Raw genomic sequence first — 17258 nt, 5'->3', positions numbered from 1 at the left:
TGGCGGAGCAGGATTGAGGGGCCGTATCGCCTACTCCTGCTCCTATTTCTTATGCTCTCACGCTAAAAGAACATTTTCCCATATTTTCATCAGGTTTTCGTTTTTTTCCACTCAATGGCAACTTGCTTTCAAGGAGCCTCATGAAAACATGTCAAAGTAGCAACATTTTACCATAATATTACTGCCAGTAAACAAAGAAACAACATCAAAGGGCAAATGTACTAATGAGACATGTCAAATGAAACTGCTGCCTTGTCACTGTTTCCACAGCATGCAACTGCTGTTTATTTTGCTGTCTGGAAATCATTTTTATTTTGTCACAAGTTAAATAACACTACACTGCAGTGTGGCTACACAAACAGTGCACAGAAAGAATATATAATCCTAGAAATTATGGTCAGGGATATTAAGAGACAAAGGCTGTTAATCAAGTTCAATCTTATAACACGAGGAAAAAAAGTGAAAATCATAAAAAAGATATCGGCTGAGATTTTTCTCTTCAGCAACTATGCCTTAATAGGAGTGGCGGGCAGGATATTCCATCCGGCCAGATGGGTGGCGCTGATTCCAGCAAATTTCTCAGGATCGACTTATATCAAATCTTTTGGCAGCTTGTGGCATTGTTTCTACTTGCACTGTGGAGCCCATCATGGAGTGGGGGGGGGGGGGGGGGGGGAGTAGAAATCCTGACTGCTGCAGCAGCTTAAAAGGGCCATCCTCTTTCAGTTTGGGGAAAAGCGTCTGGCCTCCGCAACATCCCATCTGAGGCGGCAGTAGCAGAGTGTGGGTGATTGCTCTCTCTAGCCATTCAGTGTTGCGAGGTAGAAATGACAGAAAATATGACGTAAAATGTCACTCCTTCATTACCCCCTCATTTGGTTATGCGCGACCCCTTTTTGGGTGAGAGCTTCACCAGAGTTATGCTGGGAAACTGGTGTAGAGTCAGAGGAAAATCCTCCCTTTTTTTTAAAAAGAAAAGAGATTTTGAATTCAAAAACAAGAAACATATCATAGTTACTTACATAAATTGTGTGACCGGGTGAGCCAGGTATGCTGGAACCAGGTCTGGAGGAAATACTTTCAGAAGAAGATCGTGTTGGCTGGAATTAAAAAGGAAATTAAAAAGAAAAAAAAATTAGTTTTCTGAAGGTTAACAATATCGGCACTGTGTGACAACGCAATCAAAGCTGTTACAAAGAAGCATTCTACCCTGTAATGCTTTACAGCAAAAATGGGAAGAGGTGTGTAAGTTGCAGATGTTCGATATGTTTAATATCTGAGACTTGAGTAGAGCTAAAAGCTTTCATATCACCCTTTTACTTCCTGACTTATTTAACATCAACATCTGAGATACTGTAATTCAGTGTTCCTCAGTGACGCTCACTCTTGACAGCAGGAATCCTGCCAGGCAAGGATAAAGACCTTCGACCCAGGATAATGAGCCAGGGTACTGGCAGTGTCAGAGGGCTGGGTGGAAGTCCCACCTGCTGGGACACTGTTGCAAAGAGGAAAATCCAGCCCAGATTATCATGTCATTCAGTGAGTCTGACCAGCAGAATTGAAGAGCAGCCTGAAACTGACAGCATTCCTGAAGGAAGATAGAAACTACTGATTATTTCAATAGCTTGAACAGAAAATTACATTTGTAATATGCAAACACGTTAGTATGTAACCAAAATTGCTTTAACTTTGCGCAACAGGTAGGTGTGACTACAGCACTGGGATAAAATGGTTTCATGTTGCCATGAAATAGGGACATTGGACTTTTATTAGATTGTGCTTGATTAGAGTATTAGAAGCTTAGCAGGGATCACATTAAACTGGATTAGACCACTGTTCCAAAACCATTTGCTCATTTCCTGGCGATAAATATACATTTAACATGTATTGTGGAGCATCATCATAACTAAAGGGAGTATTTGCATGCAGCCAGCAGCTGCAGCTTCCCTGCAAAGATGCCACTGGCTATCGGCTGCCAATGGTGCTTAGAGGCACAAATATTTCAGTTGCGGAACTAGGCTTCATTTTTGAAATTATTTACCGTCAGCCCCGATACTTTAACCACAGCACACTGTATTGTGAAACAAAAATGTAGTTTCTCCTTGTCACAGGCCCAAGATACTTCCCTTCTCTTCTCCCCACCAAAAATTACCTCCTTCTTTAGCTTTCACAGTGCATTTCCACCATTCTTCAAACAAAAGGGTGGAGAGTTGAACTGCTCCCTGACTGCTGCCAATTCAACTTTGCTTTATATCTTGTTGCAGGAAATGTGAAAGTGTGGCTGGATGAGAAGACAGTGGAATCACTGTCCCTTCAGTTTTCCAGCCATCCCTGTGAAGAAGCACTAATCTCCCACTCTGTTCATCCTTACAGTGGCAAAGCCAAAATAAACAACTTGCTATCACAATATGAAGCAATATGTTGGATTGCCAATATGCCGTGCCATCATATCACACCCCAAGCAATTAAAAAAAAATCCACTTTCTAAACAACAGCCAGTTAAGAAATGTTTAGAAAGGACTGACTGACCTATTTACCTCTACAATTAAAAATTATCTCCAAACTTCATATAGGTTTCAATTGGAGACAATTATGGAGTTCTGCATACATTAGTATTTTCACTTGAAGCAGACTGTTGAAAAATTCAGAAAGCTTGTCACACGGATTCCCTTTTGTGTTAATTAAAACTTAATCTTTCACTTAAACTCTTTGATCTCAGAACCAGCAATCTATTCTCAAGTATACATTTACCCATTTAATTACAATAATAGGTCCAAATGAAACAAAATCCAGCTGAGTGTGGCAGTTGCTGTGGCAGTTGGCTACAAACACAGTGCTCTTGTTAAGTTTTATGATGGCCACTAAATAAACTGTTTCCCTGGCAGACAATTTAGATGTCACTGTAATTTACTCTGCAGCACACTGTCATTTCCTCTTGAGGTTGTTACATACCCAAGCAGTCTTCAGTGCTTTTGAGTAAAACATGGTAAAGAATAATGACAGGTCAAATCTAATGTATTCACTTTACATTAAAATGTAATATTATCAACTCCAAATGTAGGTGCACACCTAATCTAAACAGAACTCTAATGCATTGGATCATTTCCTCTATAAAGTCCCTAATGCATAAAATATTCTTGCATTATTTGTGTTTTAATTGCTCAGCACACTGAATATTATCACATGCCAATTATTTTTCACTGATAAAAGATTACCCTTTGTGCAATATGGTGTTCCAGTTAGATTCTGTACCAATATAAGTGATTTAATAGCCTGAGATGTAAGCATGTATTATTCAATAATTAATAAACATTTCACCTGTTTAATTTAGTAGTAAGAAATAGCCTGCCTCAAATCCACACTTGTTTCTTCGCCAATAAACATCACCCTTGCACATTTAATTACCCCGACAAGAAAAATTACCCCTTTCTTTAAAGGAGCAATCTTGCTATTGAAAGTCATTGGCAAAGCTTTTCAGTGATATATAAACCAAAATAACATTATACCTGACATGATGATGTTACTTGCATTAATGATCAGATGTACAGAAATTATTTTTTTAAAAAGTTCATCAATAAATTAACACTTCCCTGCAAAGGTTTGAAATACAGCAGAGATTCCATCTGCTACAGTGTGGTCAGTCCTAAGAAGCTATTTTGAAGCTCAAAAATTGAGTTTTCAGTGCCGCCTGTCTAGGAACTAAGGTTGTTCAAAACTTTTCAACAATGTGCTTTTAATACTGTAATAAGTAATGCCCCACCAAGATGGGTTAAAGAAGAAAGGAGGCAGTACTGACTTTGTTACACAGAAATTTAGCAAAAATACTGGATCACATCACGAATACAAAATATGTGAAAGACATCCGGGGAGTGAAGAGCAGAATAGAATCAGAGCACTGTGTTTTCCCTACTCTGAAATTATTTTTTGTCTGTAACACTTCTGGCAGTAAAACCAGTAGACAGAAAATCCCATTCAAATCCCCAATGTGTACTACCAATATGGGAGCACTGCCCGGGGAGTATTAAAGATGACTCCTTGAGTCTACTATTGGATGTCTAAAAACAGTGTTTGGGAATTGGAACAGAGCTTGATGTTGCAGAATTCTACATCTACCAATTCTAATGGACTGTTCACATTTTTTGGAGCATTAAGATGTACATTTCAATAAAATGCAATTTAAAAAAAACTGGGATGCGCTAATAGGGAAATGGTATGGTGCATACTGACTCTTACTGAGTCCCCATAGACAATCACTGGTTTTCTCTTCCAGGTCCCACTTTGCTGAAATCATTTGGGGAGAATACAACCCTGTGGCAGTTCAACATATAGTGAAAATACCTCTGTGCAAGGCAAATGGATTAGTTGGAACAAATGTTTCATCAGTGGATCAAATGCTTTATGACGCAGTGAGAGAATCAGACTTAATAATGAATGCCTGTTAGCTCTGTGCCTGTGACCCGCACAAAATAAAGCAAGAAAGTGTGAACAAGCAAACCTGTTCAGACCGAGTTCTCTGCATTACTTTAGGAGGGCTTCATCCAGGCCCAACGAGCTCACCTGGCCGACAGCAACCCCACGATCGGCCGACCCCCCACCCCCCCCCCCGCCCCACCCTGATGGTGGAGTTCCCCCCAATCTCTGTTGCTGGCTAGACCCCCCAGATGTCGTCGCTGGCTGACCTCCTTCCCCCTTCTCCCCCCCCCCCCCCCCCCCGGCCAATGATGGCTGATTTCACCGCCCGATATCATCGCTGGCTGAGCCCCCCGATCCCCGCTGCTGGTTGACCACCACCCCCCACCAGTCAATCTGGCTGCCTGGTGCATGGGAAACCCGTTAGCTCAAATACTCAACTTCAATGGAGTTGCGATCGCAGATTGCGACGCACTCAATTCGCTTCTGGGTTCCCCACGCGAATATCTGCCCGACTGGGAGTAAAAATCATGGCTATTGTCTCTATGGGTTGGTAATTCAATGATTTTTTTTTGGCTTGAACAAGAATTAGGAATATTCTGGCAGTCTCTGAGGGCTTCTGAGCAGATAAAATAGATAATTGCTTCTGCAAAAAAGTGCATCTTGAATAACAAGGGGGTGTAGTCAGCTGGTGTAACATAGGCCTTCTGACCAAGCTGATCTGGATATCTCTATTTTTGAGAGAAACTCAGCTTTGATTAAGATTATTATGGGTAAGGCTCATTGCTGTGATCATTGTTTGGCTCCTAGCACAACCATTTCCTGTTTTTGGAACGGGCAATAATAAGTATTGAAAATGCATTTGTAGTAAGAACTTGTTGTCCACTGGGAGTGATTTTAAGTGGAACTTCTAGTCTATGCTTGATCACATATGAAGCAGGAAAGCAACATAGCCCTTGTCTTAGAAACTCAGGGGTCGAAATTGTGCTATGTAATATTAATAATAAGTAAGCTGATTAAATTTGTACTTAGTTTCATAGAAATGTTTTAGAAGTTACCTGAATATCAGGCCTTGTTCACACTGGTTACTGAAAGAAATCTCATTCCTCTTCTGCTCAGCTCTTATCTACCTACTCATAATTCTCATTTGACTCGTGTTTTCCATCATGTCACTCATACCTGACACTACGCACGCATTACATTACATTACATACACATTACATTAGTGGGGCTTATGAACAGGTTTGCTTACATTCCACCATCTCTTGTTTTTTTTCACACACGTTAACGTATGTAATCTGAACAAAATAAAATGTGCAATGAAAAGAGCGGAATCCTAATCAGGAAAAGCAGCAGGCACTACAGGTGCTACAATAACGACGTCAGCAACGCTCAGAGGCAAACCTTTTTCAAGAGGGGTCTGTGTATTTGTTTCTTAAGCTAAGCAACAAAAAAATATGGATTAAGGAAGGAATACAGTACAAGCTCAACAATTTAGGAAAAAAGGAAAGCATAAATACAACATGGAGAACATTAAAAACTGTCACAAGAATTCTTTTATTAGCAATTCTCAGATGACCAGCCATCCTCTTGACCAGTCAATATTTTATATGTTTATTTATATGTTGGTGATAATACCAATTGTTACCCATACTGTGTACTGAGGTGCTAAAACTGAATTTTATCTGTGGTGCATCTCAAAGTTTAACATCCCTGGATGACTATTCAAATCTCACTTTAGATAATCTTCACACTGGTGCAGTCATGGACACACAGAGGCTGCTAATGCGGTCTCAGTGCCGGGACCTCTGCTCCTTTGGTGCATTTTGTGCCTGAACTGAAATGAGCTGATCTTGCACCATAATGGAAGGTTGACTCATTTAAATATTTTAGTGGCGTTCCCGACACTGAGCACATGCTGCGTGGGAGCCAGAATGTTGTGCTCCAGCAGTCAGTGAAGGCTACCGGCTACCAGAACATTGTCATCATTGTTTTAGATTGCAGCTAATGGGGACATAAGTCATTAAATTAATGCAGAGTGGTCCTTTATTAGTGAGAGGGCTAACCTGAAAACACCCTTCCCCCGGCGTTCCTTGAAGCACCTATTAGAAACGGGCATTCAGCAACTGGAGTGCTGCTCAGGACTTCTAATTAAAATTTTTGGAGTGTTGACCTTAAAGAGTGTTGTGCACAGTTGGTGCATAGGGTCCCATCACTCTGCATGCTATCTGTCCACACTGTGGTGCATGAGGTATCCCAGGTGCATTGTAGGCCTCGGCCCTTTGTGGCCAATAACATGGGAAACCTGTGACCAATGCACTTCAGCATGGTTGGCATCTTCTCTACATTATCTCCTCAAGAGTTCAGCTCATGCCTCAAAGTACTTATGTATTCCAACAGCCCACGATCACATCATGAGTTCCATAATGTCATGGGTTAGAAACCATTCCCTAATAATTGTGTGTAGTCAGAAGAAAAATAGTGTCAATTTTAATAGTAAAAAGCTGTTTGTAACTTTTTACACTTACTTGATTTTTATTGTTGTGAGGTCAAATCATGTTATGCCATAGTCTACTCTGCTTAATGTGAAGTTATCTATTAATTCTAATCAAAATCATGCAAAGAAAAAGCCTTGTGTGCTGTTTTATTAGAATTGCTTAATTCATACTCCTGGATAATTGGAATTTTTCCCAGTGGAAAAAACGATGTTGATCTAACGGAAAGGACATATCAGATACAAAAACATTCATGTCTCTATTAAAATACTGGCCAGATGAATTTCGTACAAAGACATGAATCCATTTGCATGCTGAGGTAATATAGCGCTATTTCACTCCATTGGTAAATCTGATTACGGTTACTTTATTAGTACTTACAGGGAGAAGGCAGCGAATTGCTGGGAAAAAAAGGAATAGTTGGTGACTGGCAGATGCTAAATCCCATTAACACTGATTTAGTTTCCTGTCTCTGCATCACCTCCATAGGTGCTCAATGTGGCACAGTTCTTCTGTTACTAACAGAGGATGTGGTTGGAAATTAAAATTCAATACTTTGTCGATTCAGTTAACAGGATTAATGACTTGCATTGCAGAGCTAAAAACTATTTAACAATGATGATAAGGGAATTCATTTTTGCCTTTATTGTTTCATTTAAAGAGCCTACATATTTGAAAGTCTGAATGATCCTGGTGGCAGTTAATATTATAATTAAAGGAAAAGAATCAGTTCACTAATCTGGGATTTGAGTGACAGGCCAATATTAGTTTGCACACTGTTTCATTGTAAGCCTATTATTATATTGTTCGACTACGACGTTAAAGCAATAATTATGTGGCATAAAATAACTTAGCAGTTCCACTTTAGAATTCTGCTGCCAACTGTGGCTTCAGAGTCAATATCTTCAAGATTTTACTGCAGATTAATCGTTGAGTCTACAGACTGACTGGGCCCTTTCTCCTTCATCATGTAGAATCCCAATCCAACCAACAAAACCAGCAACTCCTTATGAAATATTATCCACATTCTCTCAAACCTCTCTCACACATTTTTTAAATTACAATTTTACCAGTTCCTCTGATTAAGTTTTATTCCTTGTTGCAGGGACATATTTATTCCATTTTGCCAATTCCATGAGTTTCTTCTCTGCCTCTTTTGTTCTGAGATTCATATTCTTCTCCAGAATATATATATTATCATGGAGATTCCGCTATAAACTGCTTGATTTATTCTATCCATCAAAGTGACCTCAGTTGCAATACAGCTTTATAGCTGCCCCTCCCTCCAATATCTATTATTCTACACACTAATACAGCATTATACGGAAGCCAAGATCTGCGCAAACATTACTATGTCAGAGTCACAATGTGTGACACAAATATCCCAGTAAAATTCCAATCACACCTCTTCCAAAGAAAAAAACAAAGTTTAGCAGGCCAAAAAAAAAATACTGAATGCAGAGTATTGTTTCCTGAAGTGACTGTGGTTTTAGGTCAAAATTCCCAATCCCCCTCCACAAATTTGTCAGCTACTGCTGAACTGTGATGAAGTGAGCTTTATTTGTTTTACACTTGGAGGAGTTCTGATTCATTTACATAATTCAATCCTGAAGACAATGTGGTAAAACCTTATCTCGAAATTGAGCCAAGTTTTCACCTTACCATTGAGTTAAAGGAGGGCACATCTGTTCTTGGTCTGGATCAGGTTCAGCTTTCATGGATTTGAGCTGCTTCTGTTGGCTGAGCACTGATTCCCAGATGCCCTCTGGTTGACAATGACAAATCACACTTTTGCTCCATAACATACCTTTTCCATTCCACTTGTGCACTTTGAGGCCAATTGAAGGTCTCAGACTGGTACATCAAAGTTATCATCAAATTCGTAGTAAGTAGCAGAGACTCACAAGGACTAATCTCCGTACACGCCTTAAGAAATTAATGGGGCATTACTGCTTTGAAATATCAAATTAAATGTTAGCAACCCCCTTCCTGCTTCCCTGCCATGAGATCTAATAAAAGACTTTAAAAGCGTATTGTCAAGTAGTGCTACACTAGCTAGATCGTGCTAATTCCATGTTTGGGAAAAGATTATATAAAAATGAAGCTGTAAGAAACCACTGAAAGCCTAAGAAGGGCACATCAAAACCTTCTGATCACATTTGCACAACACTATTGACTAAAACATCCTTTTCCTCACACAGTAGAGATTGCTCCTCATTGGTGAACTGAAAGTGATTATGGTTAATATCAGATTATTCCTTTACTGGAAGATAAATGTTTCCAGAGTAGAAAACAAACAATTAGAGACTTTTTTTTCCTGGTAACACTCTGCACACCACATCTAACAAAATCATAGACCAATTCTTTATAAATAGGTTTAAGCTTCTGTTATCTGTAGCACGCAGAGAAAATCGCCCATACTTTTAACAGGAAAGAGACAACTAGGTTCAAAATGGTTGTAATCTGTGCTATGGTTGCCCACACAGATAAATGAACCAGATTCATGGCCAACAGAATAATGCATGTGTGTATAATTGACATTAAGACTGTTGTTTATTCTTAATATGAGCTCACCCTTTGCTTTTCTTCAGCCCTGGTAGACTTCTTACAGTCGGGATGCCAAACTGTAGAACCTGTTATGGGGAAATGAATGGAACGTGATCATGAAACTCTACAAAGTGAATGATTAGTTCCAGTAACTGAGCTACAATCGGACTGTGTCTCACGTTATTTTACTCTTAGTTCTGTTTGAAAGGTTAATACACGATGGAGGAATGACTTAAGAAATATAAAACAACATGAACCTTACAACACAACAATGTATTTGACAAAAATTGTAATCCCACCCCCCACAATCATTAAAATGGAGCTGGAAACAAAAGGCTACTTCACTGACATAGATAATAAACTCTGGGAGAAACTGACAAAGGTATAAATGTTGCAGTTAAGTGGATTTGAGACCAAGAGCACCTAGAAAAATCAATTTTATTTCAATGGCAATCACTGTGCTTAACATCTTAGTGTGGGGTGGCAATGCTGCTGGAGGTTCCTCTTTATACATGATAACAGTACCAAATATTCCTTGGTCAGGTGCGAGAGGAGTTGGTTAAACACTGCTTTGGTAATGTGCTTTTTTGCTAAAAAGCACATTACCTAGAAGAGATTACCCAACTGAAAAACATGATGATCTGAATGCTCTGGTCAGTTAATTGCCAAATTAAGGGCAGTTTTTGGACTGTACTGTGAACTCATGTCCGATAGAGATTAAAATTAAACTTTCAGAATGTATTTCCTATGTGACCCTTAATAGCCATTAGATAGAACATCCCAGAGATCAGTATGAAATTGAACATGAAATAAAGCTTCATGTGAACTTCAGGGGTTTGAGCCAAATCTGAATCTGCCCAAGCTTGATTTAGAATTGCTTTAGATTTTTCTAAGTTCCGTCCATCACCACCAACCCCCCACCACCTCAGGTGACACAGTGCTATTGTTTGTGATCTTGAAAAAAAGTCTATTTATCCAAGAAACTTTGATTGGCCATACATACTCTGCACAAGTATAATTAAGCTTTTTTGATCCTTAACAAAATCATGGCTGTAAAAAGCAGAAGCTACTTTTACATTGCAGCCTGGACTCAGGAACTAACTGAGCTGCTGTCCCCCCTTTGGTTTTGGTAATATGCAGCCAGTCTTCCCATGGAAGGCCCAACACTCTGCACATGTACAAGGTGGCCGTGACAGTTTCGCCAGGGTATATGCATGGAGTAGTGATGTGATGATTGCATCATGACATGGTTAGGCGATCATGGAGATATTTGTGTGCGATGACATCATGGAGTCACCACCAACATGAGCTACTGCAGCAGTAAGACCACTGGCAACTAGGAAGACTCAGTGAGAAGCATCGCATGCTGCTGGTCTAAACAGATGTGGCCCCTGGCTGTGGGAGAGCCGTGCTATGGGAGGCAGTGGCCAATGAACACAATAGCAGGAGCTATAGCTGCATATATGTGAATTCCTGAAAAGTGCTATTAGTTTTTTGCTTAGCTTAGTAGAAGCAAACTTGGTTTGACTTGGAACCAAACCTTGCTGAACATTAGATTGACGCTGGTTGGTTCAGAATCAGAAGAGGCATTCAGTTACTGTGGATTGAATTCAAATGTCAGGAAAATAAATAAAATGGCTTGTGCTTTGAATTGTGTTTTCTTACAATGTGCTTCAAAATTATAATTTAGAATTATTTTATGGCAATAGAAACTATAACCATGCCTTATCAGCATGTGTTATGCCATTCACTGGTGTTCAGGATCTTTCACTAATACAGATAGAGCTGTAAGAAAGAAAGTGTGGCATTTATACAGCACTTTATCACAAATGTCTCAGAAGCTTCTCAAAGCACTTTACATGAAATTGATTATTTTCAAGTACAGTGACAGTTATATAGGCAACTGTGTAGCAGTAAGATCTTACTAACAGCAATGAGATGAATAGAAAGTTAACATATTTTTGGCAGTGCAAGTTGAGGGATAAATGTTGGCAAGGAGAACTCCCAGCTCCTCTTCAGCCAGAAGTGCCGAGTGGATGATCCATCTCAGCCTCCTCCCGATATCCCCACCATCACAGAAGCCAGTCTTCAGCCAATTCAGGAAAATTGCCCAGGTATGTCCTGTCCACAAAAAGCAGGACAAATCCAATCCGGCCAACGACCACCCCATCAGTCTACTCTCAATCATCAGCAAAGTGATGGAAGGTGTCGTCGACAGTGCTATCAAGCGACACTTACTCACCAATAACCTGCTCACCGATGCTAAGTTTGGGTTCCGCCAGGACCACTCGGCTCCAGACCTCATTACAGCGTTGGTCCAAACATGGACAAAAGAGCTGAATTCCAGAGGTGAGGTGAGAGTGACTGCCCTTGACATCAAGGCAGCATTTGACCGAGTGTGGCACCAAGGAGCCCAAGTAAAATTGAAGTCAATGGGAATCAGGGGAAAAACTCTCCAGTGGCTGGAGTCATACCTAGCACAAAGGAAGATGGTAGTGGTTGTTGGAGGCCAATCATCTCAGCCCCAGGACATTGCTGCAGGAGTTCCTCAGGGCAGTGTCCTTGGCCCAACCATCTTCAGCTGCTTCGTCAATGACCTTCCCTCCATCATAAGGTCAGAAATGGGGATGTTCGCTGATGACTGCACAGTGTTCAGTTCCATTCGCAACCCCTCAAATAATGAAGCAGTCCGAGCCCGCATGCAGCAAGACCTGGACAACATCCAGGCTTGGGCTCACAAGTGGCAAGTAACATTCGCGCCAGATAAGTGCCAGGCAATGACCATCTCCAACAAGAGAGAGTCTAACCACCTCCCCTTGACGTTCAACGGCATTACCATCGCCGAATCCCCCACCATCAACATCCTGGGGGTCACCATTGACCAGAAACTTAACTGGACCAGCCATATAAATACTGTGGCTACTAGAGCAGGTCAGAGGCTGGGTATTCTGCGGCGAGTGACTCACCTCCTGACTCCCCAAAGCCTTTCCACCATCTACAAGGCACAAGTCAGGAGTGTGATGGAATACTCTCCACTTGCCTGGATGAGTGCAGCTCCAACAACACTCAAGAAGCTCGACACCATCCAAGATAAAGCAGCCCGCTTGATTGGCACCCCATCCACCACCCTGAACATTCACTCCCTTCACCACCGGCCCACCGTGGCTGCAGTGTGCACTATCCACAGGATGCACTGCAGCAACTCGCCAAGGCTTCTCCGACAGCACCTCCCAAACCCGTGACCTCTACCACCTAGAAGGACAAGAGCAGCAGGCACATGGGAACAACACCACCTGCACGTTCCCCTCCAAGTCACACACCATCCCGACTTGGAAATATATTGCCGTTCCTTCATTGTCGCTGGGTCAAAATCCTGGAACTCCCTTCCTAACAGCACTGTGGGAGAACCGTCACCACACGGACTGCAGCGGTTCAAGAAGGCGGCTCACCACCACCTTCTCAAGAGCAATTAGGGATGGGCAATAAATGCTGGCCTCGCCAGCGATGCCCACATCCCGTGAACGAATAAATTTTTTAAAAAAGTTCCACGGTTCACATGCACCCAAATGAACAGGCAAACAATGCCTCAGTTTAATATCTCATCTGATACTGCAGCATTCCCTTAGGATGGCACTAAAAACACTGATATTAACTTGGGGCTGGAGTTGTGCAGGCGGGGCCAAAGTTGTTGGGAAGGGATTCGGTGGTGGGGGGGGGGTGGGGCTTGTGGTCGAGGAGGTGGGGAAAAGACAGCCCGGGGCAGGCGAGGTCTAAGGTTTCCTTGTGGGGCCCAGAGGTGCAGTCTGCTCCACCTGGCCCCACAAGGAAAGACGAAAACTAAAACCACAACTTTTTGGGAGTCCGATATGCATATTTAAAGAAGGACCACATTGGCTTTCATTGGGTGTCCCTCTCGCCTGCTCGGAATAGCAGGTTGTGATCAGAACCAGCGGGAAGGCAAGGAGGTCAGTCCCACGGCCATTTTAACTGACCGCCGGCCTGGTTTCTGCCAGGCAGACAGGGTTAAAATCGGCCCTAAAGTGTCAGCCTAGACAGTTTGTTCAAGTCCTGGAGTGGGTTTTGAACTAACAACCTTCTAAGTCAAAGACGAGAGTGCAATCAGCTGAGTCAAGATGACAATATTTTCAAATACACATGCAGTGAACTCTTCCCCTTTCAGAGCTCTCAGAGATCCTAATCTTATAAGCATTCCTTTTGACTTTCCAGTAATGGAAACTCCTTTATAGAAGTAGCCCACTCTATTTGCTGCTATTCCCTGATCTCCCTGGGCCAGGAGCTATGGTGACTCAGAATTCACCATTTTGAGGTTTAAGAGAGCAGCCCGAGACAATGCACCATCTGATTTCCCTCTCTCCGTGTATCAGTGCTCTAGTGCACTGAACCACTATACCATCTCTACTTTATAAATCCTTTTAAAGATGGTTGTAATTATACCTTTATAAAAGGAGTTCCATTTGAAAGTTTGATGCAAGCAAATAGTCACTAAAACTCCCAATTTGTTGAGGACTTCATAAATCCTGTTGTTGCCATTCTTATATGTTTGTTTTGTTCTAAGTACCTTCATGTTCTGACCCACCCTGTTTAATGGAACAGGAATCAACTATACAGTAATTAAATGAGACTTATTTTTAAAATGTAATTTTTACTGCTACCCAATCCCAACATCAATGAGCCTCTTGGTTAAAGCAACCACATCTGAAAGACTGGGTGATTCTGGGTGGGACTTGGATTCAAACTCAACCCAGAGTGATAGGATGAAAGTCTCCTCTCTCTCTCTCTTGTTTGTATGGTCCATCATGAAATACTATTGGCAGTATTAATCCTGTTTGCAGTCAGTCCATGCCATAGGACAATGCTGCACAGATTGCCAATCTCACTTTGGGATGGCTGGGATATGAAAGAAAACAAAAACAAGATTGGTACAGAATGGAGTACTCTACTAAGGTTGAGGTTGAGGCGTAGTGTTAGGGTAGAGTACAGTGAGTCTTACTCTGCAACTGGTCATGATATATCTGGCCTGAAAATGCTCAACGCTGACACTGGGTGGCCCAGGCAAGCAAATATTTAAATTCCCAACACTACTATTCCTTATCTTGATGAGAACAAATATTTTGAAAGGAGCTATATCTTACCTTGCAGGTACATTTCCTCCCCTTCTGTGAACATCTGATTGCATTTGCTGCATCGTGCACAACTTGGATGATAATGTTTGTCTCCCGCCTAGATCCAAAAGAAGGTAATTGACAATCGTGTATGAGAGTAACATAACACGGGACAAGCCATACAATCACATTGGACAAAACAAGGATCCAAACTTGGAAAGGTAAAGTGTAATATCTTTCAATTTGATTCACACGGCAATTCTGGGATAAATGAGTTTGCTTCTCCCAGATCGCGAAACCCATTCTGTAATTGAAATCACATAGCAGAGAACAGTCCCCACGAAGAGCCTGTGGTGCAATGCTCTGGCTGTTCCAACAGACAAGACACTGTAAATAAAATCTCTATCGGGACACTTGGAGCACTTCCAGGTTTCAGCTTCATGTAAACATGAGTGACAACACGCTCACTAATTAATTGTCAGTGTGACTCCTGATTGAGTTAGTTGCCTTAGAAATCCTTAGGTGACAGGAATAAATTTGAAACATAAACCAAGTTGCAATCTGTCACAGTATAAATACAAAAGCAAACTACACGTCTTTTTGATGCTTTAGTGTGCAATGTAATGAGCAATACAAGGTGTGCCAGACGGTTTGAGGGTGTGGATTAAAAGAAAACCATTTTCAGGAGTAACATGGTATATGTGGAGCTTATTAGGAGTTTAATGAGTTAACCATGTAAAAAGTTGGCAATTTCAGGTGTCCTTTTGACACTATCTGATGTGGTATTGAGATATATATACCAGGCTGTACTCTGATCTGTGCTGACTTAGCTTATCTCAACTGGGGCAAGAGTTAAGTTGCTGTGATTGGCCTCAATGTCTTCAGCTAAGGAGAGGAAAAAATAAACCAGACTTCTTGCCCCTGATCAACCAATATTACTTGCTGACACATGCTCTGTGTGCATGCCAGGTGAGAACAGGACTGGATTTGACTGCAATGCTCTATCTGGTAAAATAGTTCGCTAACACTCACTGTCTAGCCTCAAATGTGAAGATTGACCCCTTGGATGAGGCACCAGATGGCCACAGTTTGTCCACTGAACCTGAAGAGACAGTGCCTCAGGAGAGGAGAGAGGTGACAATTGAAAAAGGAAAAAAATGGGCCATTTGTCTTGTGAACCTCTTGTAGATATGATGGAGTGAGAGATGTGACAATGAGCCAAAGCAAACCCCTTGGCAGATAAACTAGGTTACAAGATGTGGCAGTGAACCAATCATGTCATGTGCTACACACATATGCTGCCTGCAAAACTGAGCGAGTCTTCAGGGAGGGGAAGGAGCAGCATTGTACAGCTGTAGTCTGTTCACTCCACCCACAATTAAACTGCTGGTCTTGTCCAGGGTGGGGGAGGGGGTATTAGCACCAGTGCAACAACAATTGCAATAGATTTAGAAATAAGAGAAATACATGTTGCAGATTTAGCAGAATATTTCTGGTAGAATCACTACTTTTATGATCCTGCTATCAGAAATCCCCATGAATGTATGCCACTCCTTTGACTATAGAGGTATTTGCAGTCATGAGCTGGTTTTAGCACAATATTATGGATGAGTGGCTTCCTCCCCATCCCCACCCACTGTTGGTGCTGCCTAACCCACCAGCTGTTATTGATAATATACACTCAAGAGTTGATTTACTTTCATTGGCCTTTCCCGTATCTCTCATTATCACATGACTGCAAAGGTAAATAGGTCATTGTAGCTGAAAACAATGGAAGAACAACATTAGACATATCAGTTATCAGACATCAAGCCATTAGAATGTAAATCCCTGAATAATCTTCCACCGCGCACCCCCCCCCCCATCTCCGGTAACTTCTTCCAGCCCTATAACACCCCTTGAACTCTCTGTTCCTCTGCCTTTTGCATCCTTTCCTTTGGTCGATGTGCCTTCATCTGTCTACGTCCCACAGATTCCTTTACTAAAGCCAGCCACTTCTCAATCTCCTCTTCCTCCTCTAAGACCTTTTGTTAAAATTACACCACTGGCCAAGCTTTTCGTTACCCTTCCCAATGTTTCTTTCTTTGGCACGGTGTCCATTGTCATCATGGCTCTGTAAAGCACTTGGGACATTTTTCTGCATTTAAAGGCATGTTGTTGTAAGAACATGCAGAATGGACAGAATAGGCAGTTGACTGCAAGTTACATATAAGATGACAGTGTCTTGTAACACACTCCTGTGAGTGGTTAAAATGTGTAAAAACCATGATAGCAAGCCTCAACTGGTCCATCAATGCCTTCTCAACCTCAGGCTGTAAAATATTTAGAAACATTAGCTGCTGTGTTTCCCTACATTACAACAGTGAGTACATTTTAAAAGTACTTAATTGGCTATGAAGCGCTTTGGAATGTCCTGAGGTCATGAAAAGTGTTATAGAAATGCACATTTGTTCTTTCTTTCACAGGGAAATATCATACCCAATGTACATTGTTAAGAGAGAAGTTGTTGTCTGAGATACGCTGCCTCTCCGTAAACTGCGCGAAAACGGAATCTCGCCATCTGGCTCCTCATTCAAATGTATTGAATGGTGTGAAGTTCCTGTACTGACATAGATACAGACTAAACTCGCCATGGTAAAAAAATATTTTTTAAACTTTTCCTTTCTGTCTCTTTTATCTCCCT

The 17258-nt window shown here is 41.5% G+C and overlaps 1 protein-coding gene across 10 annotated transcripts in view; it reads right to left on the bottom strand.

Moving 5' to 3' along the window:
• The window catches only part of ablim1b (actin binding LIM protein 1b), a 350583-nt gene that overhangs the window by 55868 nt on the left and 277457 nt on the right, over nt 1-17258 (bottom strand). For all 10 annotated transcript variants that reach the window (XM_068002162.1, XM_068002165.1, XM_068002167.1 and 7 more), the window contains 3 exons: nt 14606-14693; nt 9480-9538; nt 1023-1100 (listed from right to left, as the gene is read on the bottom strand). In XM_068002162.1, coding sequence (XP_067858263.1) covers nt 1023-1100; nt 9480-9538; nt 14606-14693 — 225 coding nt within the window. The remainder of the gene's footprint in view (nt 1-1022; nt 1101-9479; nt 9539-14605; nt 14694-17258) is intronic.

The sequence above is a fragment of the Heptranchias perlo genome, chromosome 21, assembly GCF_035084215.1.
Source record: "Heptranchias perlo isolate sHepPer1 chromosome 21, sHepPer1.hap1, whole genome shotgun sequence".
NCBI lineage: Eukaryota > Metazoa > Chordata > Chondrichthyes > Hexanchiformes > Hexanchidae > Heptranchias > Heptranchias perlo.
Note: the sequence above shows the minus strand (reverse complement) of the source record. Positions and strands in the feature narration are given on the sequence as shown.